At 45.9% G+C, this 26,991-nt stretch overlaps 1 protein-coding gene across 5 annotated transcripts in view; it reads right to left on the bottom strand.

Annotated features, from left to right (window-relative positions):
• The window catches only part of ARHGAP32 (Rho GTPase activating protein 32), a 238,162-nt gene that overhangs the window by 62,664 nt on the left and 148,507 nt on the right, over positions 1-26,991 (bottom strand). For all 5 annotated transcript variants that reach the window (XM_088066735.1, XM_088066736.1, XM_088066738.1 and 2 more), the window contains 5 exons: positions 14,978-15,115; positions 12,931-13,023; positions 11,334-11,456; positions 9,212-9,289; positions 2,044-2,125 (listed from right to left, as the gene is read on the bottom strand). In XM_088066735.1, the coding sequence (XP_087922861.1) occupies positions 2,044-2,125; positions 9,212-9,289; positions 11,334-11,456; positions 12,931-13,023; positions 14,978-15,115 (514 nt within the window). The remainder of the gene's footprint in view (positions 1-2,043; positions 2,126-9,211; positions 9,290-11,333; positions 11,457-12,930; positions 13,024-14,977; positions 15,116-26,991) is intronic.

Raw genomic sequence — 26,991 nt, 5'->3', positions numbered from 1 at the left:
GTAATTAATGTGGGTATTCAGGTGCATGAGAAATACCCTGTGTGCATAAGGCATGGATTGGAAAACACAAAATGCAGGAATATGAGAGAAGGAAGTGCATTAACCCAGCAATGCCATTCCCAGCCAGCTTTGCATGGTGCCCTTGGGAAGATCCAGTTTCCCACTTGGCAGCACCCAGGGTGCTCCGGCACCTCAGTCCTGCTTTGTGCCACCTCCCTGGGCTGTGCTGGCACACCTGGAACTGGAACTCCTTCCTGTCTTCCTCCCCTCACCCATCTCACACAGCATTTTTCATCCAGAGAGGCCCTGGCATCCTCCAGCACCATATTCAACCTCCTCCCTGACTCCTCTCCCAGCAGTTTTTGCAGCATCCAGAGGAATTCCAGCCTCCTGCCAACATCACACAAGTGCTGCCACTTCCCAAGGTGCACAAAGAACACACCCAAGGGGTGGCATCACTAAATCCGTGTGCAGAGGGAGAGGCAGGATGACAGAATTAGCTGCACCATTCCTTACATCTCAGAACCCATTAGAACTCTCCTAGAGGAGCGTTTTAATGTCCCCACGGAACAACCATCAGGGAAGGTCAGGGGACACCCTTGTGACTTGCCAATATCTTCCAGCTTACTACTTTTCATGGGACATGGGCTTATCCACTTTATACCAAACATTTCCCAGGGCTGAAAGGGGAAATCCATCCCCAGCATGTTGTTGAAGCCAAATAGAATCTATTCATCCATTCTGATCCATTGTCTCCTGCTAAAGCAGAGACACTGTTCCCCAGCAGCTCAGCACACTGAATTGCCTGAGTCATGTTTAACAGTAAACATTTGCTTGTGCTTAGGCTGAAAGTTGCCTTTCCTGCTTTAGCTGATGGAGCAGGTCCTGCATCCAGGAAATGCCCACCTCTGAGCCTCTGATTCCAAATGTTTATTCCCAGGAATGTCAGAAGCTGACAATGCCAATGGCTGAAGACACCCCTGCCTCGACCTGCCAGCTCTCCAAAGCACAGAGATCACTGCAGAGCACTCACAGCTTGGGCTCTCTGTGACCTTACACCAAACTCCAGAGCTCTGAGCTGGTAAAATGCTGTTATTTCCCTTTGCAAAAGTCAAGCTTTTGAATCATACCTATTTGTTTTAAAGGATCAAGTCAGCCAAGATGAAGAACATGCTTTAAAATAGAGAAGAGGGATGAGAAGAATACCAGTTCAACACCAACTCCACTTCCCAGCTGCTTAACATTTTAAGAAAAACCAGCACATTCAAACTTCTTCTCGATACTACAGATACATAGAAATACATTTACCTATATGAATACAGTTGGTTTTTTTTTTTAAATTTCAACTTCCCCACCAGTAAATTTTACAGAGATCTCAGTTATGCCAGCACATCTAATGCCAATCACTTCCAGAACACACTGAAAGGATGGGAAGGTTGACAGTAGAGTCCCATTCTCTATTTATTTTTTCTTCCTTCAGCAGAACTTTGGATTCATTTGCCTGTTTTTCTTACAATACAGAAATATCCAGAAGGCAGGAGGAAGCAGATGCAGCCATGAATCCAGAGCACAAGCAACCAGCATGCCAATTCTGTTACATCCAACTTCCTCCATTTATCCTCAAGCAGAAAGAAACCTCCAGTACCAAGGTGATCTATTCCATCTATCAGCACAAACATTCCTGCTCATCTATGTTCTGTATAAAAAATCCTGACACTCCCTTGATCACCTAGAACTGGGATGTTTCATGGACTCTCTCATTACAGATGGCTCAAAGTATCTCAAAATTCTGACAAGTCAGAATTTAATCCTTCAAGTCAGGCAGGAGGTGGACATTGATACAAGTTTGTACAGCAGGTGAAAGACATTAAACAGAAGGAACTGCCCAGAGAAGGGCAATGTGTAGGTCATTGACACACAGAGGGAGGCATGAGGATGTGCAGGGGATGGTCAACATCCATGACTTATGTGAAGGAGGTATTAAACATGGAACACACAAAGAGAACTCCAGTTCACTGCATCAAAAAAAGCTGATTTACACACCTGGCTTTGGCACCGAATTGGTCACGGACTGAGGGACTTTGTCGTTGATGAGTTCAACACATTCACTGGGAAAGAATCCAACCTGGAGTAAAACAGAAATGGAGGAAAAAGAGGAAATGGAGTGTTATGATCTGAACTGTTCAACCAACATCTCCCCTCAACTCCCCTTGCCTGATGCTCCCTGATATTATCCAGCATCAAATGACCAGCAGTCACTGACAACTGCAGGTTCTGCTTTGCTGCCAGCACCCTGAGAGAGAACAATGTGAGAGCTTAAGGCACTGCAAGGTCCTGGAGTGATTAACTTCAAATGGTAATTTCTGTGTCCCTGCACTGACCTTTAACTCAGCATTTCTCCCTGCAGCCCCTCAAAGGCAGAAAAGGCTGGAGAGTCCCTCTAAACCAGCCTAAGGGTCAAAAGCTATGGGAAGGATCCTAATGTTTTCTTGGAGCAGGATGTGTCTGCAAACATTCCCATGCCACTCAAGAGGGGCTGCTGTATGTGGGGAGAAGTGAAATTACTTCCCTTTGCCTGTTCAAAGATTCAGGCTAAGCTGTGACCAGAGTGGAATTTGGCACTTCCCTGCATCCCCACCTTCTCTCTGATTTCCCAGCATCTTTCTTCTTACTCTCATCCCAGCTGAAAGTCAGACCAGAGCAGACCTCTGGTAACTTTAATCCATGCTCCATCCTTCCCCACCTTTTCTCTGTGTTTCTCACCCAGCACAGCTCCTGTATTGTGAGGTGTAAGTCAGGCACCAGCACCTCCCCAGACTCCTCATCTGAGGCAGGCCAGGGTTCCCTGTCCCTTGTCAGGCCTGTGACTGGGACAGCTGGAAGCACCAAGTCTGTTCAACCACAGGAACATGAAGGAAAGAGCCAGAGGATGGGCCCCGAGCTCATCTGAGCAGAACTGAGCCAGGGCTGTGCCAGTCACGTTGGCACATCCATGAAATCCTCTGGAGGCACAGGGAAGTCAGCACCAAGCCTGGCAGTCTATTAATTCATTTTACACAATTCCCTTTTGTCTCCATGAAAGAAGACTGATCTCCTTCCTATTCCAAGTTGATTTTCACCCAGCACCTCCCTCCCAGCAGTTTGGTGGCAGTGTCATGTGGGGTGTCCAGACTGATGCTATTCCAAATTCCCTAAGGAAGCAACAGTTATCAGAGCACACACTTTCCTCTTCCCACACCCCCAACATCCAGCTGGGCAATGTTCTGCCCAGCCACAAGGACAAGCTCTCAGCCATCCCACCATGTCACAGACTTGAAATACAATTGTTGTTGAGACTCAGAGAGCTCAGGGCAGAACCTGTAAGAGCATCAGCAGCACTCGGGCTCTGAGCTGGGGTTCCCTGTAACTGGGACTGGCCTGGGCATCTCAAGTGACTCACAGAACCCACCCAAAACCCAAGAGGAGATATGGCTGCACCAGCCACTCCCTCAGCTGGGTGTGCCAGGTCTGCAAGGCCATGGTGTCCTGGAGTTATGGAACACAGTGGGGATTTTTGTGCTGTTTATAGACAGAAATGTGCCAATTAACAGAAGAAAATGAGATTGAACAGCAGCATCACATACAGAGGCCCTTCCTCTGGCAGCTCATGGCTCAGGGATCTGCTCTCCTGGGAGGTGCCAAGGAACAGGCTGAGCAGCATGGACACTGAAGTGCTGGTGTTTAAACAAATACACTTCATGGTTTTAAATCATGGAATCCAAAGATGGGTTGGGTTGGGTTGGGTTGGGTTGGGTTGGGTTGGGAGGGGACCTTAGGGATCATCCAGTTCCACCTCTGCCATAGGCAGGGACACCTTCCACTGTCCCAGATCGCTCCCAGCCCTGTCCAGCCTGGCCTTGGGCACTGCCAGGGATCCAGGGGCAGCCACAGCTTCTCTGGGCACCCTGTGCCAGGGCCTGCCCACCCTCACAGGGAGGAATTTCCTCCTTATATTCAACCTAAATTTCCCTTTTTTCATTTTGAACCATTCCCCCAGTCCAGTCACATCAGTTCCTGATGCAAAGTCTCTCTCCACCTTCCTTGTAGCCCCTCCAGACTCTGGAAGGTGCTTGGACATCCCCACACAACCATCTCTTCCCCAGGCTGAACAACCCCAGCTTCAACACTTCACTGCAGCTGAGAGTCTCTGCTGGACATTTCCCATGTGAGAGATACAGGAGGCAATTTCTAAATTAGGAAAAATGCACAAATCCAGGGAAAGTTTCAGCCCACCACACAGACATCATCTGGGAAACTCCACAGCTGGAGCGATGAAGTTTCTTCCATTTTCATTAACTGCCCACATTGTGTAAGGAAACCTGAAGTCCTGGGACCCCAACCTTCCATTAATCATCTAAATCTGGATCTAAACCCAACCCCAGATCCCACACTGCTGAACATTTAATCAAATGCTGGACATGAAATCAAAACTCATTTGCCTTTGACTGTTAACACAATATGTCTCTGGATGCACTGTACAACACACTGACCAGGAATTCAGAAATGAAAGACCCTGGATGGTTATGTCACTGCTTCCAGACATCCCAGAACTTTCCCAGATGAAACATTCGACCTGCTATCCATGTATCACTTTTGCCATGTTCACACCAATAATTACAATGCATTTTTTAGGGGCAAAGAATTGTGCTGGCTCTCTGATGTTAAACTCACTGCTACAAATTAATTACATTTTCAGACTTACTTATTCTAACCTTTCTTGCAAGATCCCCAGGAGATCCTCGTCGGGGTTATAACCCACAACTTGTGCCTCACTCCCACCCACTTAAAAGATGCTACTTCTCCTCCCATGGGAAGTTTTCCTTGAGTTTGTATACATACATGAGTTTAGTCCAAGAGTTAATCTCAACAGATGTAGCAAGGCACTATTAGAGCTTGAGCCAGGATTAAAGGATTTGGCAATGTAGGAAAATTAATAGCCAGGGTAGTATATATTTAGATAAATGCAAGGTCATCTAAAGGTTAAATATATCACTACAGACCTTCATCAGAGGAAGAAGGTACAGGCTGCTGGTGCATGAGAACTGTTCTGAAACACCTAATACAGCTTTAGCTTTTCACTTCTATGCCAGTGGCTGCTAAAACTGGAGACCACAAGAGGTTTTAAGGGGAAAAGTCAGAGTAACAATGACAATTTTCAGTTTATGGGGAGGGAATTCAAACAAATGAGGAAGTACCAGCAGTGTAAATGGCAAATGAAACATTGTTTGAGACATTTGGAATGTTTTTTTGGGTTTGACATAAGTGTGGATTGAATTTTAGTCAAAAGTTTCCTCTTTTAAATCTGATGACAATCTAGCAAAACCTGACAAGAAAACTGCAACTTTTTATAGCCTGTTTGGCCTTCCTGAGCAGAATTTTCACCAAGTCTTTGCCAAATGACTACACAGAGAGCAGGATACCCTCACCTCATTCCCAAAGGAGCCCCTGCTGAAAAGCTCTTCCACTTTAGAGCACTACTAACAGGAGGAACAGGATTGTTACTCCTCTTATCCTGAGCTCCTGTTAAAGAGAATTGAACACCTGGCCACAAAACTATTTTGATTTCTTTTGTTTACAAAAAAGTATCTGTGTGGGATGGTACTTGTTGATTATCCATTCCTGACTGGTGTGCCAGTGTTACCTTGGGAAACCAGAGAGCTGGAGAGGGACTTTGGACAACGGATGGAATGACAGAATCAGGGAATTGCTTCCCACTGCCAGAGGGCAGGGATAGATGGGATATTGGGAATAACTTCTTCCCTGAGAGGGCAGTGAGGCCCTGGCACAGGTGCCCAGAGAAGCTGGGGCTGCCCCTGGATCCTTGGAAGTGTCCAAGGCCAGGATGGACAGGGCTTGGAGCAGCCTGGGATAGTGGAAGGTGTCCCTACCCATGGGAGGGGTGGGACTGGGTGATCCCTAAGGTTTCTCCCAACCCAAACCATCCTGGGATTCTGTGGAACAGGGACCTACAGTCTCACAACCAGCTGAAGCTGCTGCAATCACAGCCTGATTAAAAATCAGCCCAGTCCCCCCTGGCTGCACACCCTGATTTTGTTACCTCTCCAGCAGTGCAGGTTGTGGTGCAGCTCTGCACCTCAGGAAACTATTCCCCAAAACCAGAATAATTCAGGACAACCAAAGGCAGTTGTGCATCAAACAAGGTCCTGTCCCCAATGACTCAGCTCTCTGACACAGAGCTACTGATTGAAAAGACAAAGCATGAAGCAAAAGCAGAGCAGAACAAAGAGGGCTGAAGGCTGTTAATGTGGAGGTGGCTGTAATTTAGGTAACAACCTTACAGAGAAAGCATTGACTCACACTGAGGGCTTTGGAAGAGAAAAAGGCTTGAGGAAAAATGTCTTAAAAATCATTTTAATTTAAGCAGAGCAAATGCCTCGTGAGTTGTTTTGTTCACACAGGATTAGGTGTGTTGCAATGCAGTCATGAGCTCAGGTATGCAGAGAGCACAGGCACTGTGCCAGGGAAGTGTGATGGGTACAAACCCAGTGAGTCATCCCTGAAGGACAGCTCTGGCTGGCAGGAATGCTCTGACTTCCCTGCTGAATCCAAGCTGCAGGTGCTTGCAGCCTGTCAGAGCTGGTTTTTGGCTCACATCTGCAGAGCTGCCACCACTTCTTCACCACAGCCCTCCTATTATCCCAAGGGATGCAGGACAGGCAGGAGTGAAGGCACTTCTGTCTAGGCACACACAACTCACAGCTGCTTCAAATGCACAAAAACAAGGGAGTTCCTTTAAGTCAAGAAGTATTTTTTTTTCCCTTTTCAGCTAAACAAGAAATTTCCTTCCCTGTTCTTGCTCTCCTTCTGTCAAGACATGATTTTAATGGAAGCTGTGGTTGGCTGATAAAACCCTGCTCCTTCCCTAACATGAAGGAAAAACCTGAGAAATAACAGGACAAGCTGTCCAACATTTGGTGGCAGGACTTCCTCCTTTTATCTGCTCTCAGAATCACAACTATCTGGCAAGAGGGGCTCTGCTGATTTATTTTATTAATTCAAATTACTGGATCAACAGACTGCTATCACTGCAATGTTCCTAAACAGGAACAGAACTGTTTGCCTCTAACAAATGCTTGAGGCTGCACAGCTTCATCTGTCCCTACACCTTCTGCTGTAACAACAGTCTTCACCTACACACTCTTCTTGAGCATCCACCAAGAACACTTCTCCCTGTAACTCATCTCTGGTCTGGTGTAGCAACACCAGAGATAAATTCCCTTTCTCTGAATTCTTACTGCTCATATCTTCAAAAGACTTTGTTCCATCAGGAAACATACATTTTCTGTACATTTAGAGCTCAAAAGCCTTAAGTTTCACACATAGGTTATGACTCTGAGCAAGCACAGCTCCTGGAGCTGTGGAAACACAGAGCTGCATCTTCATGGTGTTTGTGGCTGGCACCTGATTACACCGTGACCACTCCTGCTTGTCATTAAGGACACAAGATTATTCCACCCCTAATTTTCTGTTAAGCCAGAATATGGTGCTGTATTTCTGCACCTGCTCACAGCTGTTGTGTCAGGAGCCTGACTGTGTAGGGACACAGAAAACCCCCTTTCCAGGCAGTTTGTTCATCACCGTATTTTTCTGCTGGCAAAGCAAAACAGGATCGCTGTGATCTGAGAGGCACAAAGCTGTGACAAACTGCAGAAGGGCCGCCTTGCTTCTGTGCCTTTAATAGCAGGGCTGTTCTCTAGACCTGGCCCCAGTGTCAGCCAGCCTGATAGCAAGCAGGGAGCCCACCATGAATAATGGGATCTACATCCCACACAGGGATCCCAAACCCTGTGCAAAGTGTCCACATTCAGGCACAGACCACAGAGTAGCTTTGTTTTGCTTTATTGATTCACTTGAAAGTTAATCATGGCATAGGCTGATCATTCCAAGCAGTATTACAGCATTTAATTGATTGAGGGTTGGAACTGACGTCTGAGGTCCCTTCCACCCCAAGCCAATCTGTGATTCTAAGACAGTACAGCATATTCAGCTTTAAGGCTTCTAAGATTAGGATACAAGTCCAGCAAAGCCATGAGACAGTTGAGAAGCAGGAATTTGTTCAAGTAGTACCAGTGTGTTGACTCTAGATACAAATGAAATTTCAGAGCAGATATTCTATGTTCATTCTGCTCTGATTTTACAAATGAGATATCACCTGAACTCCCACACCTGACACAAAACCAACAAAAGCTGTGTCTCACATGCCCTGGCTGAGCAGACAGCCCTGGGATAGTGTAACTTCACTGCATCCAACTGGGACTGGGAGATCCAACCGCTGGGCATTGACAGCAGCTGGGCCACAGGCTGGGTCTGGCATGGAAAGGTCTGTCAGGGAAAACCTGAGGAGCCTTGAGAAGACTTTCCATGCCAAATTACACAAGTGTCTGGTCTGTCCTGAGCCTCTGCAGGGCAAACTCCTCATCCCACCCACTCACAGACAGCAGCTGCAGATGGAAATCCCTGTGGCTGAAACAGCTGAAATGTGAGATGGCACAAGTCAGCCCCGCCAGGGTTTGCTTGGTTAAAAAAGACTTTTAAAGCTTTTACATTTCCTAATAACAAAATCCAAAGGACAAAAAACTCCTTGGAAGGACAGTGCCATTTCAACACACAAGGTTTGGTACCTAATCCCCAGGTATCCTTAGGACCTTTTGAAAATTCAGTCTCCATCTCTGAATTCAACCTCCATGCTGTGACATTTACAGGGACCAGCAACACTGGCACCACACAGTAAACACAGACATGGGTGGGTGGCTTGTCCAAGTCAGCAGTGCTGTTTTGTCAGCTGGAATTCTCCAAAACCTCTATGCTCTGCCTGATCTGGTTTTAGCTACTGGAAGGAAGGAGATGATGTGAGTAACAGTGTCAGCTGCCTTGGAGGGGGTGCAGTGCAAGCTTCCAGTGCCATCAGACCAGCTGTCCATCACATGGCCAGCACTCCTTTCCATGGTGAGGGAGGAAGGAAACTTCCAGTGGAGACCCTGTGTCTGCTCCAGCCCCAGCCCAAAAAGAAGGGGAGTCCCCTGACACCAAGGGAAGGGACACACTGCTCATCCCCTGAGCCACCCTGAGTGGGCATAACAGCTCCAGGAACACAGCACTGAGGATCCTGCTCTTATTCCAGTGCCACTGCCATGGCTATGCTGGTGCCTACCTGGAACCCATGTTTTCCTCTCCACCATGAGGTCAGCTCCTTTGGTGGCATGTCAATGACAGACACGATGTCCCCCACCTGCAAAAGGTTGACAGCATCAGTCACAGCCAGGAGGAGAGCACAGTTCCAATAACGACAGTCTCAGCACTGCAAAAAATTAAAAAACTCTGGAGCAGCTACACATCTACCTTTGCAAAGCTGAACAGTGAGGCTGAAGAGTTCCTGGGTTATCCAGCACACAGGATACAGCTGTTCCTAAGGAAAAGGGCCTGAAGAGCAGCAGGTTCCCTGGCAAGGGGTACAGAAGGGTTCTGGTTAAACTGCAGTGATGGTGTCAAACTCTTGGGAAAACCTGCTCAAGTAGCTGAACTGATTTTTACTACCTGCTCTATCCACGTGTGTGTAGGCACTGGCATGTGTCTCCTTGCTCCCTCTCACAGCAAGGAGTTAAGAGCTGCCTTTGCAGCTCCCAAACTGCCCCAGATGAGCTGCCCAGGGTTAGGAAGTGAACAGAGGAGAGCAGTGGGATGCAAAACACCAGAAAGTTTTTCTGAAGCTTTACTCATTCCTGTAAAAATGTAACACTGCACTTTTTCAAAAGGAAATGAGTATAATCAATACTAAATTTGGCTTGGTTTGAATCGAGCTCTGTGTGGCCTCTATTACAGAAAATTAGAAGGGGCAGAACCTAAATAAAACTGCAGGTAAGAAGGGCAAAAATTCATGCCAGTAACGCTCAACTTTCACCAGATATTTTACACTGATGCATCTCGAAGTGTTTTACAGGTAAGACAATGCATCCCCAGTTTGCAGACAGGGATAACTGAGACATGGGGAAATAATTTCCCCCAGGGAATAGTGAACCAAGAGCAAAGCAAATGTCCATGAAGGAAACTGCTGCCAGCACAGGAGCAGAGACGCTGAGGATGTTTCTCAGAACTGGTGAGCAAACCCCAGTCAGCTGCTTGTGCAATTGTCTATTAGAAATTTAGAGCAATAAACAGAGATAATTTGGGTTAGGGAACAGGGCTCATTATTGTAAAACCCCTGATCCTGTTCTGTGTCAGCTCTGCTGAGGTGTCTCACCACACACCCTTGGAAACCGCACGTGCCTCAGTTTCCCCTCTGCACAGAGCAACACTTACAAGCAGGGAGTGTAATTTCAGTGCTCTCAAAAGCTGACAGCCAGCCTGGATCCTGTGCTGCTTGGATTCCAGCTCAGAGCTGCCGTGCCCACATGTCCCTCTGATCACACTGTTCTTTGGGGTATGCTAATACTTGCCTTGATTTGAACATGAACAAATCCCTGGCAGCACCAGACTATTACCATTATTTTCCCCTCCTGTGCTGCACAGCAAAGATGTGATCACAAAGCTTTTCAGAGCACTGTTTTCCTTCACACATTTTGCAGAAACAGCACCATTGCACAGGGCAACCAGAGCACAGAGCACTGCTTTTTGGGTAAAACAGACAACTGCCAGACAACCAAAAGCTTCCAGGGTCTGATCTGGCAATCTTGAATGGGATGTGGAGCAACCCGGGCTACAGGAAGCTGTCCCTGCCCATGGCAAGGGGTGGAATGGGATGGGTTTTAAGGTCCCTCCCAAGACAAACCATCCTGAGATTCAGGGATTTGCTCCACAACAACTCCTGCGCTGGATTTTCGGAACAGTTTTAGCTCATCACCTGCCCTTTAAGCAGCAATCCTTTGCCAGTCTAGTTCTCGTGGGAGCAGAAGCTCTTAAAAATGGTTATCAACACAACACTTGCTCAGATGAACCCAGGTGGTGTAACCTGGGCAAGGAGAAATGAAACTTGTGTCCACACACAGGGACAGTCATCCTGAACAGAAAACATGTGGGCTCTGCTCAGGGACAGCCCAGAGGAGCTGGTAGGAGCTGGTTAATCAGAAGATACTAATGCCAACTAAAGCATTATTTTAAAGAAGACTGAGCATCTGCCTGTATCCAACTCATTGCAGATCGAATATTCAACTCAATCTTCCAAGCTTCACCTCACAGAACACTGTGGAAGTGTCTGGACATATCCCTGATGGCACACAGGCCCACACAAACACATTACACTCATCTGTAGCTGACAACAATGCAAGTGCTTTATTTACCTCAAAGGACAGTTCATCTGCTGCTTGAGCAATGTATCTCTTAATGACATGGGCAGCAGCAATAGCAGGGACATTAATGGACGATTCCTCATGGACCAGCAGGTGATTCCCCTTGTTATCAATCTGAAACAAAGAGCACAGGGGACTCTGAGGCAGCTGAGGACAAGTGAGGAGGCATTTTAGTGGTGCAGAGGCTTCAAGCTGATTGAGAGAGACAGCTCAGCCCTGGGCCCCAGGAGAGAGGGCACAGCACAGACAGAACAACTCACTGGGGGGTTCCAGCAGGTCGGGTGTGCCCATCCACTGAGGAAAGAAATGCTGGATTGGTGCAGCTTTGTCTACAATCAGTAACACAGTGAGTGTCTGTACCTCCCTTTATCACCAAATCATGATATCTTCAGTGGCAATACAGATGTGCTACAAAAATCCTCTACAAGGTGGAATTAATGCTCGAGGTACTAAGGGAAGGAGGAAATGCTGTCAAACCAAAAACTAGTGTTGCCTCCCATTTTCTCCCACCCTTCTATTTATTTTTTAAAGAAAACATTCACCCTTCCCTTGCAATCATCAGCCTACTTCCAAAACTCCCAGACTTCTGTGTAAAATCCTGTAGGATTCTCAGTGAGTCACAAAGGTTATTCTGCACTGTATGTGCACTGGGTTTGCTGTGATCTCCAGGCCTAATGTGTTGCTGTGAATCCTACATCTTATTTCTCTCTACAACTTCCTTCCTCCCTTTGCCAATTTCCAAGATTTTTCTCATCCCAAAGGATTTCAGGGTGAGAAGGGTATCAGTGGGGAAAATTGCAGGAAAACACACTCAACCCTTATCAGAAGCATTTAAAAAGGAGCTGCAACAGTCTATTAATAGCTGTTTCTATTCCTGGTGTGCAGCAATGGAGAGCCACAGGTCTGCAGCCAGCCTAAGCAGGGACAGCTGGACACTCATCCAGCCTTCCCTGCCCTCCTCCCCAGCAAGGGCTATTGTTTAAAGGCTACAAGACCATTAAACCTGAAAGCAGAGCTGCAGCTGCAGTTCACAACACACAAACTGTGCCACTGCAAGCACAAGGCTGCCTCTGTCTGCAGGGGAACCAACAGGAGCACGGAGTATTTACAGGGTTTGGAGCTGCCACAGGGAAAAATTATTTTAAAAAAACCCAAGAGACCAGGGAAACACCATAACAGAGACAGCTCAGTTTTAGAAATGTGCCACACTTGCAGCACTGCAGTGGCAAAAAGGAGAGCAGGAATACGTGAGCTTTGAAACAAGTGAGCCTTCTGCAACCCATCCCTGGGAGATTCAGCCCTGAACCTGACATTCCCAGGCAGCCCACTGGGACTGCCACCTCTTTATTTGTGAATATCTGCAGGACAATTTCTGAGAGACAAAATCCAGATAACAAAGAAAAAAAAACTCTATACTCTTAATACTGGTTCTGATTCTGTGTGTCCTACACCACCTACTTGCTGGTAACGAGGGAATAAAGCTTTCAGGATAGAATTTCAGTGACATCAACAAGTCTGGAAAGAGCAGAGTATGCCTGCTACATTTCCAAGGTCAGGAAACAAGGAACACCCCAGGTTTATGCTGTACCTCCATCCATGTGAGGGCAGGGCCACAGTTGATCTTGTTGCCTGCGATGTTGGAGAGCCGAGCCAGGTAAGCCATCAGCATCTGGGTGACCAGCTGGGACACAAACACACACACACAGTGCTTCTGTTAATGCACCTTCCTTTGGAGAACCTTCTGGAGGCTTAGGGAAGACCAGAAATCACCCACTGCCACAGGCAAGAGTGACAGAGATACGTTCCCTTCAGCAGATAAATGTTCTTCTGTCATTCAAAGGACAGCAAGCTACACACAGGGTTTATAATGGTTACACCAAAAAAAAGGGCAAAGAAGCAGCTCTCTGTGAAAGTAATAATGTTATTATTATCATTTTGTAAGACTCATGCAGATTTTTTTAACTTTCCTTGTCAAGATACCTTAAATCTAAAGCCTTCCCCTCACTGTGGACTTCACATACAAACAACTCATGTGTCTTAGGGCCACCAAACACACCTGAGAACCACTCAGTGAACAAACCCTTGGCTGCCACTTCCACAGGCTTGCAAAGCCTTAAGAATGTAGCAACTCAGACTGACCCCCTGGCCAAAGAGTAGTATTTCAAGTAGTAGAAGAGGGGTTTAAAAATACACTTTGCCATGTCCCTTCTGTAACAGTAAACTGGTTTTTATTACAGAGAAGCCACTGAGATCTTTCCAAAGTCTCACAATGACAGTAGTATAAAGCAGCATTGTAGCCCAGAATCTGTAGGACTGTTTAAAACATTGTTCTCCTCAAACATCTGTTCCGATGTGGCCAATTCAAAATAAAAAATATATGAGACACCCCACAGCTGCAGAGTTACGTTTCACAGAGCAGCAGAGCTATTCAGTATCTTCAAATCCTCTGTGCTTGCAGACAGAATGCAGATTTTCAGGCACGTGCTCTAAAGTCCAACTGATCACTGGTACAAGGACGCAAGAGACAGGAATGCCTAAAATATAATTAAAAATAAACCAGGAATTCATTGTCCTGAAAATTGCTGCTTCTGCTGAATTTAAATTTTAAATCGTCCTCAGAAATACCCTGTGTGAAGCCAAAGCAAATGATAAATCAGTCTCTGCTGAGTGATGTGGCTGCATGATTAGCTCCTTCAATTCCATGGCAAACAACCTGTAAAATTTCAGGGGGCACTAATTTCAGTGTCCACGTCCTCCAAAATGAAGCAGCCAAGATTCATCTGCTGATTTCCAGGAGATTTTTCTGGACATGAATAAATATTTCCATTATCAGTAGTGAGAACCTGAGGCAATTTCAGCTCATCATACTCCAGGGTGAAGACAGTAAGCCAAGAAATGAAAAGTATCTCTTTGAGAAAAAAAACCCGAAACACATTGAGGAAAAAGGGCTTTTTAAAGACCATTTAAATAACACTATTATTAACTAATGCACATGCTCTTAAAAAACACTTCAGGAATACTCAATTTAAAATGGAAGCATAGCACTCCAAATGGGATTGCTCTTGCAGTGCTGCAGTTTAGACAGCGGGATTTCCTGGGAATGCTGAGTTGGTAACACTAAGCCAGGAAATACCCACATCATTGACAAAGTTTCCAAGGACAAAACCAAATTCACATCTAAGGTACCATGGGACAGCTGCTTTCTTGACACTCAATTACTATTCTAGATTCAGGAGCTTAATTAATTTGTCTGAACTTGCAGGACATTTCCCTTTAGATCACTGGAATTAGGGGTGGAAAACAGTGACTTTATCTGTGGTAGCCAATTTTCAAATGTAAACCAGGCTGTCTAAAACTACTCTGTACTAGAAATACATGGAACTGCTGACACTGGAAAAGACCTCTAAGTTCACCACGAAACCGTGTCCCGGGTGCCACATCCACACACTTTTGAGCACTTCCAGGGATGGCAACTCCACCACTGTCCTGGGCAGCCCCTTCCAATGTTTGACAGCCCTTTCCATTAAGAAATTGTCCCTGATATCCAAGTAAAGCTCCCCCAGAGGTCATTCCTTGACCCAATGCCAGTCCCTGGGTGGTGCCTGAGGCAGGAGTGCCCCAGAGGGGCCCTTTACCTCGGGGCTGTCCTTCAGGGCATCGGAGCGGGGCAGCTCGGCCAGCTGCGAGAAGCGGCGGTCGTAGATGCACAGGTGGAGGTGTTTGTCCAGCACCCGGAAATCCTCATAGCTCCTCTTCACGATCCAGCTCCTGCCCTGCACACACAAACACAGCCACACTGTCAGCAGCTCCTCAGCACTGAGGAAAGGGAAATCTCAGCAGAAATAACACTTTCTCCTTGAAACATCTGAAAGCGATCAAAGTGCCTGAGTTAACATTTTCATGTTTTAATTTGCAGGTAACATTTTCATGTTTTCATTTTCCGCAGCCATTCATGCTCAAACCAGCTGTTAGCGGTCCTGCTTTAATTATTTAACCATGGGTTTGGATGTGGCCCAGCATCGTGAGACCCATCCAGAGCTTTAACTTCCACCTGTCTTACAAGGATTTTGTAGCATTTTCCTACACAAGGTGTCCTTGCACAAATGTAAGGCACCAAGTGGTTGTATAAACTGCGTGAAATTAGATTCCAAACAGATAGAAGCATATAAACGCAGAGATCTGAAGGCAGGATTGAAGCTTGCAAAATTTCTGCCAGGTGCCCCAGGCAAGCCTTCAGCTGAATTAAGAAAAGAATCCATGATGAACAACTCTAGCTGCAGATTTATTCCTGAGTGCATTATTATTTCCCCAATTAAAATATAGACAAGATACAGACTGCTCCAGGGGACAAGGAATGAACTGTGGCAGGACAGAACAGTTTCCTCTGTGAAGCTTTTAATATTTAATGATAACTTTTAAATGCTCCATGACCTGTTATGATCAATAAAAAAATGTTGTAATAATGCAGCAGTTTACAGGTCAAAGCACTTTTATGAAGAGTCATTAATCACAGAATCCCGGAATGGTTTGGGATAGAAGGGAACTTAAAGCCCATCCAGTTCCACCCCTGCCATGGGCATGGACACCTCCTGTTCCAGTCTGCTCCAAGCACCGTCCAGCCTGACCTTGGATACTGCCAGGGATGTGGAGGGAATCAAGGAATCAGATTGCTCCGGGTTACAGAGGCAGTGCCAGGGACTGGAAGTGGTGCAGGGATGCCTGGAAGTGGAGCAGAAAGCAGGGGATGCGCGGTGTAAGTGGGACACTGGAGGGGACAGAGCTGTAAATGCTGAGCTGCTGTGTGTGGCTGGCAGGTGCCCTCTCCCCTGGGATACAAAAGGCATGGCCTACTCTGAATTTCCAGTCATAATTCCTCTACACTGATTTCTTTATCAGCAAAGTTCTAAGCATCAGTTTTACGTTAATATCCAAAGCCTGCGTGGCAATTGCAGATATAAACCCTCAATCCAGCTACATTCTGTTCCAATGATTTAAGACAACTCCACACTGTGACTCTGTCCATAAACTCTGCTTTCAGCTCATGAGAAATCACCATATTTCACAATCCTACAAAGAGGCACCTACACAGGATAAATTATTTGGCATTTCCACATTATGTCATTTTACTTTTTGTCTAAAGGACGAAAATAAAACCAGGAGTGCAAGGCTAATTCTCTTCAGGGAGCTGTCAGCATTCCCCATTTCTCCATCTTGTGCAATTAAAGGATTCTTGCTCTCTCACTGAGCTGCCAGTGTGACCTTCAAGGTTCAGTCACATATGTAGGGAAAAGCAGCCTAAGAAATCCCTGTGATCCTGGATCTGCCTCTGCCACCAAACCGGGCATTTAAATCCTACATGACCACCCAAACAACAAAATGATCTGTCAAACGATTCTAAACCTGTCACTAATTCCATTATATTTCATTTTAAAGGCTGGCCTGTAGCTTTGCAGTCTGGTTGCCATGAATGAGGGCAGTAAGAGCTAAATGCAGCCGAGAGGCAGAGCTAGGTCAGCCCCTGCTGTGCCAGGGTGTGCACCATCTCACACCATCCCGGTCAAGGGGCTGACAACAGCAGGAAAAGGTAATGGATGAGCAGGGACAGCTTACCCCACACCAGCAGCAGTGTCTCTGGCCCCACGGGAGGCTTCTGGAGCAAGGGCAGGCAGCAGAGCTGGAGCACAGGAACTGGGATCCTTAGCTCCTGCACCTCCAAACTGCAGCTCGCAGCTGCTAAGCAACCAGCAGAGCTCTCCCTGAGCTCTCCCATCCCTGAGCTCTCCCTGAGCCCTCCTTGAGCTCTCTCTGAGCTCTCCCTGCCAGCAGCCCAGGCTCCAGGTGAGGGATGCTGTAGGTGCCTGGAGGACAGAACCTCCTCACCATTCCCAGGTCATTCAGCCTAGGATCATGGATGTCAGGCTCCTTTGCAAAAGGATCATAGGATACTTTGTGGAATCATGGAATATCCTGAGTTGGACCCACAAGGATCATCAGTCCAAGTCCTGGTCCTGCACAGACCCCCCAACACTCTCACCCTGGCCATCCCTGGCAGCGCTGCCCAAAGGCTCCTGGAGCTCTGGCAGCCTCGGGGCCCTGCCCATTCCCTGGGGAGCCTGGGCACCCTCTGAGGGAAGAACCTTTCCCTAAATCCAACTTAAACCTCCCCTGGCACAGCTCCAGCTGTTCCTCAGGTCGTGTCATTTCACTCAGACAAGCTCAGCAGCTGTCCCTCCACTTTCTGGGAACAGGGCTGCCAATTCCTGTCTCACTCAGAGTGACCGTGCACAGGCTGTGCTGGCACAGAGCAGTACTTTGGGAGCAATAACACATGTTTCCACACAGCAGAATGTTATTCCAACACCCTAAAGTGGAGTATTTACCAATATTATACAGTTTTAATCCTGCCATAATTCATTTCAAAAAGCTCCTATGCTTTAGGTTGGACTTCAAGTTGTATTAAGCGAAGTTTTTTTCAGATTTGGAGCCTGAGTGACAAATTTTTAAGCCACATTTACATGGGATGCAATTAACTTTACAGGTAGGAATCACTGCAGCAACCAAAGAAGGAACTGGACAGTATTTAGTGCTTCCCATTAGATCTCCAGCACAAATCACAGGAAAGCAAAGCCTGGATTCTCCCAGCAGACTTCCAGAGAGGCACAGCCAAAGCAGCAGCAACAGCAGCATCCTCATCCCAGACCCAAAGTACTACAAAGGCTTCCCTATACCAATACAAAAATTGTACATCTTGCTCCCCTTTTCTGCAAATTCTCAAATACCAGAAAGGTTTGGCAAAAGGATTCTTTTTTAATTTAGAGAGTTAATAAAATATTAGACACAAGTAAGTGCCCGTTAAGTTGGTCTTGTGCTGTCAACTGTGTTTTATAGCAAAGCTCTACATTTCTGGTGCTTCAGGCACTCAACATCCATATGGCAAAAATGTCTTTTCATGGTTTTAATTATTTCCATAAACTGCTGCTCAAATAAATTTTTGATCAGCCTCTAATTTTCTAATTCAATAATTACTTTTCATTTCCTTAATTATTAATAGTCCTGATTTACAGAAGCACAAGCTTAAATCCCATTCACTTCAGTAGGACATAAGAGGTGAAGTTAAGCACAAAGTGATTTCCCAGATTCAGACCTTCAACTACAAACCTGGCTGTGACAAAGTTCATTAAAATAAAAAATCAATTATCAAGTAAAGATTTCAATAATGCCATTAAATAGTTTCAGAACCTTTAAAAGGAAAAATTGACCACTGACTTAAAAACAAGTTTCTCTTGAAAAAAAATCAATGCATTTTTTAAAACTTCTGTTAACAGAAATGTTCACAATGAAAAGCATCATGGCAAATCTGGAATTTCTCACAGAATGGCAAATCTGGTCTCATCCCTACTCTTTTTCCATCCTGTTCTGTTCTCCCTTACTCTCCTGGCTAAGATTAAATGTACAATGAGAGCCTGGTGAGAGTTCAGCCTCTGCACAGAGCTGCTGATTTTTTTCAGATTATTAAAGCAAGGAGAAATGTCATGCTAAAGAAATGATCACAGATTACTGAACTGATGACTTAATTTCCAGTGAGCCAGAGATCTGAACCCTCCATCAGTAGCAGCACCACTGTGAGATCACAAATCAGAGACGTTCCTGGGCTTCATTTTGCACGGGAGCAAACTGAGAGGGACAGGGATCCAGAGCCCAGCTCCACAAGGAATATTTTTAGCTCTGCTGATCAAATGGCCTGCGGAGGACGATGAGCAGCCACAGCCTTGAGTAGTTTCCTACTCCCTTAAGCTCAGCTCAGTCCTGTGGCACTTCAGAAGAACAGCAGTGTCACTCCTATTCCCATTCTTCCCAAGCCCAGCCTGATTCCTGCAGCTCAGTGATGGCTTCATTACCAACAGACAGACATGACCCACTGCAAATCTGAGAGGAAGCAATTTTAAACCATTCCCTGCATTTTCAATCCCACTGTCAAAGCCTCACTTTGCTCCACCATCCCTTAAACACTTCAATTATCAGTACAATAATATAATACAAGATACAATAATAATACAAGAATTGTGCTCATTTCCAAGAGAGGATCCCCTAAGATCAGGCCAGTTCCATTCTGCAATATTTGTACGTAGGTTTAACTGTTTCCACTCAGCACCTGGCAGAAGTAACTCTTCCAGCTGTGCCCTGAGCAACACCCAGAGGCACCCAGCCTGCAAGGGAGGTCCCAGTTGCTGCCAGGATTTGTGGTACCATCCATTCACAAAACTTACATGCTAGAATTTTGTATTAAAGATTTATGGATCTTCTTGCTATGTAAGAAAAACTCCTGTTTCCAGCTGGATCTGCCTCCATGTCAGCAGACAAGCCCCCATCTTGTCCATCAATCTCTCTCCAAGACAGCCAGACTGCCACTGAGTTCCAGCACACACAACTTTCCTTCCCCACAGTCTGACTGGGTTTGCTCTACAGCACTTAGGATTTATTTATTTTAAGACAGGGATAGACCTTTTTCTTCTGGTTCAAATGCTTATTTCCTCAGAGAGAACACATGGATGCTGTCCTGAACCTTGTAGTTCACATGGAGAGCAAGAGCAGAAAATGAGATGAAAGTATAAGGCAAAAGTCACTTCAGTTTGACCCATCAGTAAGAAAACACCACAGATTAAATGGCTGGAAAAGCAGCAGCATCCAGCAGGAGAGGTTAACTCTGCCATGGGTGACTCTTACAGCTGTCTGGGGCTCGGGCTCTGTATGTTATTCCAGCCTGACCCTTCAGCCCTTTCCTGTTTCAAGTCACAGCAGAAAAGGGTTTAGAGATTTAGTCAAAACAGAAAGCAAGATGGATAAAATCCATCCTGGGGAGTTCACCCAGGAAGTGTTTTTAGCTGGTGCCTTAGGTCTCTTTATCTATACTTACATTTGTTTACAAAAGTGATTCCACGACTTCTGGTGTGTTATTCTAACTTGAAGGAAATTATAAATCTTTAAAATGCAAAGGGAGTTTAAGTTTAAAACTAAGGCAACATAAAAGTACTTTATTTCTGAACAAAGCACTAAAACTTCAGCACTCCACCTGGAATCACAGCACATGGACATGAGGGAGGAACAAGCGCAAAATGGAGGGAATATACAAATGGACAGAGCACAAGGCAGAGGAGAAAATGTGGTATATTTAAGCTTATACTTTAATAGTCTTATTAAATAGCCTAAATTAATCTCCCTACATTAATTAACAGTTTATTATCAATTAATTGCAGTCACTAGGAAAAAGAGATTTTAATGGAAACTACTGCAGCTTTTCTCACCTAAAAATTAGACTTATTTGTGCTGCTGGATTCCAATTACAGATAGGAGCTCCCAAAGCACATGTAGGGACACAGGGCTGGATCTGAGTGACAGCAGTGTCATCCTGTCTGTCCTCACTGTTTGGGAAATCACCCCCTCAAGAGTGTGTGGTTCTCTGGAGCAGAAAGAGACACAAGCCACGAGCTCCAGTAGTTCCTGTGTCCCTCAGAGGAAGAGTTTTGCCAGGAGTAAATAAAAACCTGGCTCAGGCTTTGGGGGTGAGTGGTTTTGTACATGTACAGATGAGTAAGAGCCCAGCAAGACAACCCAACACAAAGAGAGTGCCTGAAACCCTAAGAGCCATTTTTCCTCCCAGAACCAGCCCATTTCTGAATGGCAGTCTGACAGACCTTAAACTCAACGCAGGATTTACAGCCGTCGACATGTGAGTGAAATCCCTGCTCTCCAGACACGCTGTAATTTAAACAGTTCCATACCAATCATCTCTTTAGCAAAATTCCACCATGGAGCAGTGGGTCAGGGGTGAGGGGAGGGCGGGCACAGCGTGGGGGGCTGCTTTTCTGCACTTGAGAAAATCAGAGATGTGACACAGTGAGAGCCTGGAGCCAACAAATGAAATCCTTCAGAGCCACAAAGCAGAGCTCAGGGAAGGGAACTGAAATTGCACCATCCCCCAGGTAGCAGGACAGCGAGGGAGTGTATGTACAGCTACAAATGATTGTATGGACATTGAAGGCATTAAATACAGCTCCCTCCTTACCCCACAGCCCAAATGTGCCATGAACTGCTCTGCACTCAACCACAGAGGAGAGTTCCATCAAAGCCAGCAGCCACCACTAGCCTTTAGAGCAAAACAAAAAACCTTTGAAAATTACTTGCCTGAGGTTATTAAAACAGAAGAAAAGAAAATCACAGAATCCCAGGATGGCTTGCATTGGGAGTAACCTTAAATCCCATCCAGTCCCACCCCTGCCATGGGCAGGGACACCTTCCATTAGAAACTTGCTCCAAACCCCGTCCAGCCTGGCCTTGGACACTTCAGGGCTCCAGGAGCAGGCACAGCTTCTCTGGACACCCTGTGCCAGGCCCTCCCCATCCTCACAGGGGGGGATTTCCTTCCCAATATCCCATCTAAACCTGCTCTCTGGCAGTGGGAAGCCATTCATTTTTTTTTTTTTTTCATATTTCCAAAAACTTCCTGAATTCCTTGCCTAAGGTCACCTACAGCATCAGCACCTTTGGCAGACAGAGATCTCAATTTTCTTAAATCTCATTTCTCAGGCAGATCATGGAAGCAAACAGCTGACTTGTGTGTATGTATCTATGTTTGATCAGAGCACAGAATCAATCATGTTTTTGTAAAAACAAGCTACCAGGGAGAAAAGAGGTTTTTTTTTGTAGGTGCAAACCCAAAAAACTTTATTTGAAAACCCCCCCCATGACCCCATTAGGGATGTAATGCCACAGACCAGACATCCATCACATCATTTACAAACAACAGCCACTCAGGAACACAGAAATTACAAAACCCTGCTGTATCTGACACTGCTCCCTTCCAGCCCCATTCATCCTGACACCCCAGAATGAAGCAACACTACTACCAGTGTTTGGAAAATATCACTAACAGGGTAAGAAATGTCTCTGGGCAAGGTTATAGATGAAAACCATGCATATTTACAGGGAAAAGATGTGTAAGCAGGGGTGTTAGAGATGCAGCTGATCGAGCCTCAAGGACAGAGGTTGGAAGAGTGAAACATTATTTAGAAAGTACAAAAAACAGAAGCAGCTACAGGGAGGTTTTGGGAAGAAAGCTGGAGCCAAAATGGAAAATCAGTTGCTTTTCCGGCAGCTGCAGTCATCAGTTTTATGAAGAAAGAGTGAAAAGTAGTGCCAAGACCAAGGAGATGAAATATTTAAGACAGACTATCTTCAATATCTAATATCCCTGATGGGAGCTTTTAAAAACATAAACCACAACATTTGAAATAAAAGCACAGTTTTAAACCCACAGATGAGATAAAAATGCACCATTTGGAAAACAGAAAGTCTTTCCTGATCTGTCTAAACCTGAGCCCTTGGTGGCAAACCTGCTCTACGGTCTTGGAAAATACACAGTCAGTATTTGCTTCTGATGCCTCCATCCTCTAGCCTGTGGCATATCCTCAGCAGCAACCAACACCTGCTCTGTGCATTTTAACAAACTTGGGACCCAGTCCTGCTCTGTAACTCTGGGAAAGCCCCAACAATCTGAGAACAAGCTCAAATCAGGTTCCCTCTGAGAATTCTGTGTCTGACTCCTCTAAACAAAACTTATCTTTAATGTAACATGCAGTTGGGCAAAGCACCTCTATTTACTGGGTGCAACAGTGGCACTCTCAGCCATATTATTACCCAGACAGCTCAATTACAAATTATCTTCTGAGTATCAGTTTAATAATGCATGTGCACTCAGTGGAACTGGGAGAAGAGAACTTTGGAAAACTGTTGGGATCATGTATTTTGCCACCTGGGTCTGTGCCAGTATTTGCTACAGTGAAAATGATGCATCTTTGATTTACCACTGAAGTACCTTTAGGACAAGATGCCCTAAGGAGGGATAGGCTGGATATTAAGTTGATTTTTTTAATGGAAAAGGTTGTCAAGCCCTGGCAGAAGCTGCCTAGAGCAGTGGTGGGTGGAGTCACAGTCCCTGGAAGAGTTAAAAAACCAGTGTTGATGTGGCACTTGGGGACATGGACTGGTGGTGGCTTGGCAGTGTTGTGGCAAAGGTCAAACTCCATGATTTTGGAAGTCTTTTCCACCCTAAATGACTCCATGAGTGAATGATTCTGCCTTTACACATACACTGTTTATTTTGATGTGGTTTCCATGCCTTGACAGAGCTTTTTGAAACCATCCTTTCCTAACCTGCCTGCTCTGCATTTTATGTGCAGTGAATGTGTTATTTGTAAGTGCAGATGCTGTTCCAAGGTCGTGAACTTCATCCACCCTGAGGCTGAGCACCACAACTGCTCACCTGGGCTGTCTCCTGCTGCTTCCTCAGCCTCCTACATCCAACATCACCTGGTGATTAGAGCAGCTTTGCAGCCTTGAAGAGGATGAAACCGTTTTAGATCATTTGTCCCAACAGTCTGTCACCTTCCCAAGTAAACAGGTATTGAAAATGTGCACATGGCAAATCTCCCCATAAGGAACAAACATCAAGGCAGGAAGGAATATCCACCACAATCCTCCTCTTATTCTGGACTTGAACCAAGCCCTGCTTTTGGAAAAGTTGTAGAACAAGTAAATTGTAGGCAAAGGGCTCCTCTGCAAAGCATCTGCACTTGCTCAGTTGTGGGAAGGACTCAATGTCTTGTCAGAACAATCCAAATGTCCCCTTCAATTTGTGGCCGGGCCCAGCCTTGTCTCCAAAGCACCACATGAGGGTCAGGAGCCTGTGCCAAGATCCATCACAGTCCTCCTGCCCCCACAGATTTCTGCAGTGACCCTCACTGCCAGAGCCCAGAGCACAGTCTGTGGACAAGCAGAGATCTCAAATTCTGGACTTGTTTTCTGTCTGAAGGCAAAAATGTCCAAAGGACACGACATTAACAAACTATCATGGAACTGTGAGAGCCTCTGCAGCTCACAAAAAACCATTTCAGGCAGCACTTCGATGTGATACTGCATTTTATCCTGACAAATGATTTTCCCTCTCACTCATCATCCTTCCCTAGAGCGGGGACTGGCCCTTCCCTTCAGCTGGGGGGTTCCCATCAGGGAAAACTCTCTGAAGTTATGTATCACTCACATTCCCTTTGACCAAGAACTGCCCAGCAGCTCAGCAGCCTCATGCAGGGCTGATGAATTGGGAGGCTCTTGTCTTGAGGAGGTTATTTCCAGATACCCTCTCTCCCCAGCAAAACCCACCCTCAAATAAATTCCCCAGAGCATTTATCCACTGGAGTTTGAGTACAGAAAGCCTCTGTCCCTGGCATGCTGAGGGGACAGCCTGAAGTGCACCTACATTTGTACCTGCTGCAAAAATGTGCTTTAGCACCAACAGCTCCACAACAGCTATTATTTCTGCAACGTCACTCTGTAAATAAATTATTCCATTCAAAATCCACACACAGCTACAACCCTGGTTTTGCATCTCATGCATCCAGAGCTAAAAAAAGAAAGAGCTGATCCCATTTCTGTCACAATACATGTTTAAATAATTAGAGAAAAGAAAATCCAAAGAGAGCCATGAATGGAGCAATTGAAGACCGAAGTTTAAGGGTGACAGTAGTTTTTCATGTCTCATTAGCAGTGGATGGATCTCCACAACAGAGCAGTGAATCTTCCCTGGCTGGGGCTGAAGGAGCAGTCCCATCAGCAGGGAAGGGGAACCCCAGAGCCCCAGGACACACGGATGCAGCTGGGCCAGTGCAGTGCTGCTCCTGGGTGGGACAAAAATCCCTTTCGCCTCAAAACTGGCACTTCCATGGTGACATGTCCAAACAGGACAAGAAGAAATGGCCTCAGTGCCAGAGGAGGTGCAGATTGGACACCAGGAGGAATTTTTCCCTGGAAAGAGTGGTCAGGCATTGGAAGGGGTTGCCCAGGGAGGTTCCTGGAGTGTCCAAGTGTCTGGTCATGGCACTCAGGGCTCTGGGCTGGTGACAAGGTGGGGATCAGTCACAGGGTGGACTCAATGGTCTGGGAGGGCTTTTCCAACCTCAAGGACTCCATGACTCCATGTGAGAATTAAGGATCACATGGCAAAACCCCAGGCTGAGCAATGGGTATGGTGAATCTGCTTTTAAAACAGGACCCAACACACCCCATTATTAATCCTGCTGGATGGGAGTGCTGCCCTGCAGGAAAACTCTAAACACCAGGCAGTCATACCCTTGTCCTTCATAACTACTATCCCAATTACTAAATGAATTTATCTTTCAGTGCTATCATGCCAGCTACAGAGTAATAGATGTTAATTATGCAGTTCAGATGTAATTCAACCCCTACAGATGGCAGTTTACTTCCCCAAAGCCTGGAACAGAGCCAGGTGTTTCAAAGCCCCTCCACCTTGGCTTTGGGATCTCCTGAGGTCTAAGCACAGCCCAGCAGCACCCTGCAGGCTGCCTGCCAGCTTCAGGCATTCTTGACTAATTCTCATTCCCACTGTCACTTCGTTTTTATTTACTGCTGCTGGGAGCAGGAGGCACGTAGTGTGTGACCTCAGATCCACTGGAGCACAGCACGTGGAGTGATGGATTAGCAGGGTGGAAACAAGGAATTCTGCTGCTTTCTTTTGCCTAATGTGAAACAGCCCTCAATGGCCGAGAAAAGCTTAGGACAGAGGTTCAACATGTGTAAACATCTGGAAGGATGGTGTCAGAAAGGCCTGTGGGAAGGTTTTTAAATGGTTTTGTGGATTTACAAAATATCCAGGATTTGTTACCCAGAGAAGCTGCGGCTGCCCCATCCCAGAATGGGACATGGAACAACCTGGTCTAGTGGAAGGTATCACAGCCCATGGCAGGGGGTGGAACTGGATGTGCTTTAAGTTCTTTTCCAACTCAAACAGTCCATGATTCCATTTCTTAACGCCTGCAGGTATGAGGCACTGAACTCATGGACAACCTGTCAGTGGAAATTTCATTTTCCCAGTCATCTTCAGGCAAGTGGTGCCAAGAGGCAGAAAAGATGAACAGAAAACAAGGCAGGGGAAAGGTCATGATGGTGAGCAGAATTTTAATGTATGTGAAAGCAGAGCAGCTTTTATGAGCCCTGAGCACACACAGCCTTGGCTCTGACCAAGGGGTGAGGACACACAGGTAGGGACAGGAGGCTCCATCATGTGAAAATTTACTGTTTAATAAAAGCACCCACTAACTGCTTTTGTTTTGTTTGGTAAAATCCTAAATCAAGGCAGAAAATCCTATATAAACATGGAGAAGGAAGTTAACACACATTCTGAAAACAGATTTTGCACTGGGTAGGATCCACCTGGACCTTCCACATATCCCTTTAACAAAGACGTGAAAGCTTTCCCCTCTCTGTATTATTATATGTATATAAAGCACACGGAAGAATATCTGTGAGTTACAATCTGTCCTTCAGTCATGTGTTTAAAGAGCTTTTCACAGAAGCAAAGCAGCACTTACTTAGTTCCTGTTCTCCAGGTATTTGAGCTTCAAACAGAAACAGTTAATACAGAAGACAAAAAACCCAACCACATTTTGAATGTTTGACTCAAAAATTCTCCTGGCAAGCAATCTGTGGTTCCAGCCTGGACTATCCCAGGCAGCCAGAACCAGCAAACCACACTTGAGATGTTGCTCCTATGACTAAGACATCTCCCCTGTGGGAAGTT

The sequence above is a fragment of the Pseudopodoces humilis genome, chromosome 25 (genome assembly GCF_049639895.1).
Source record: "Pseudopodoces humilis isolate 2021_Gansu_Grassland_sample_001 chromosome 25, ASM4963989v1, whole genome shotgun sequence".
Lineage (NCBI taxonomy): Eukaryota > Metazoa > Chordata > Aves > Passeriformes > Paridae > Pseudopodoces > Pseudopodoces humilis.
Note: the sequence above shows the minus strand (reverse complement) of the source record. Positions and strands in the feature narration are given on the sequence as shown.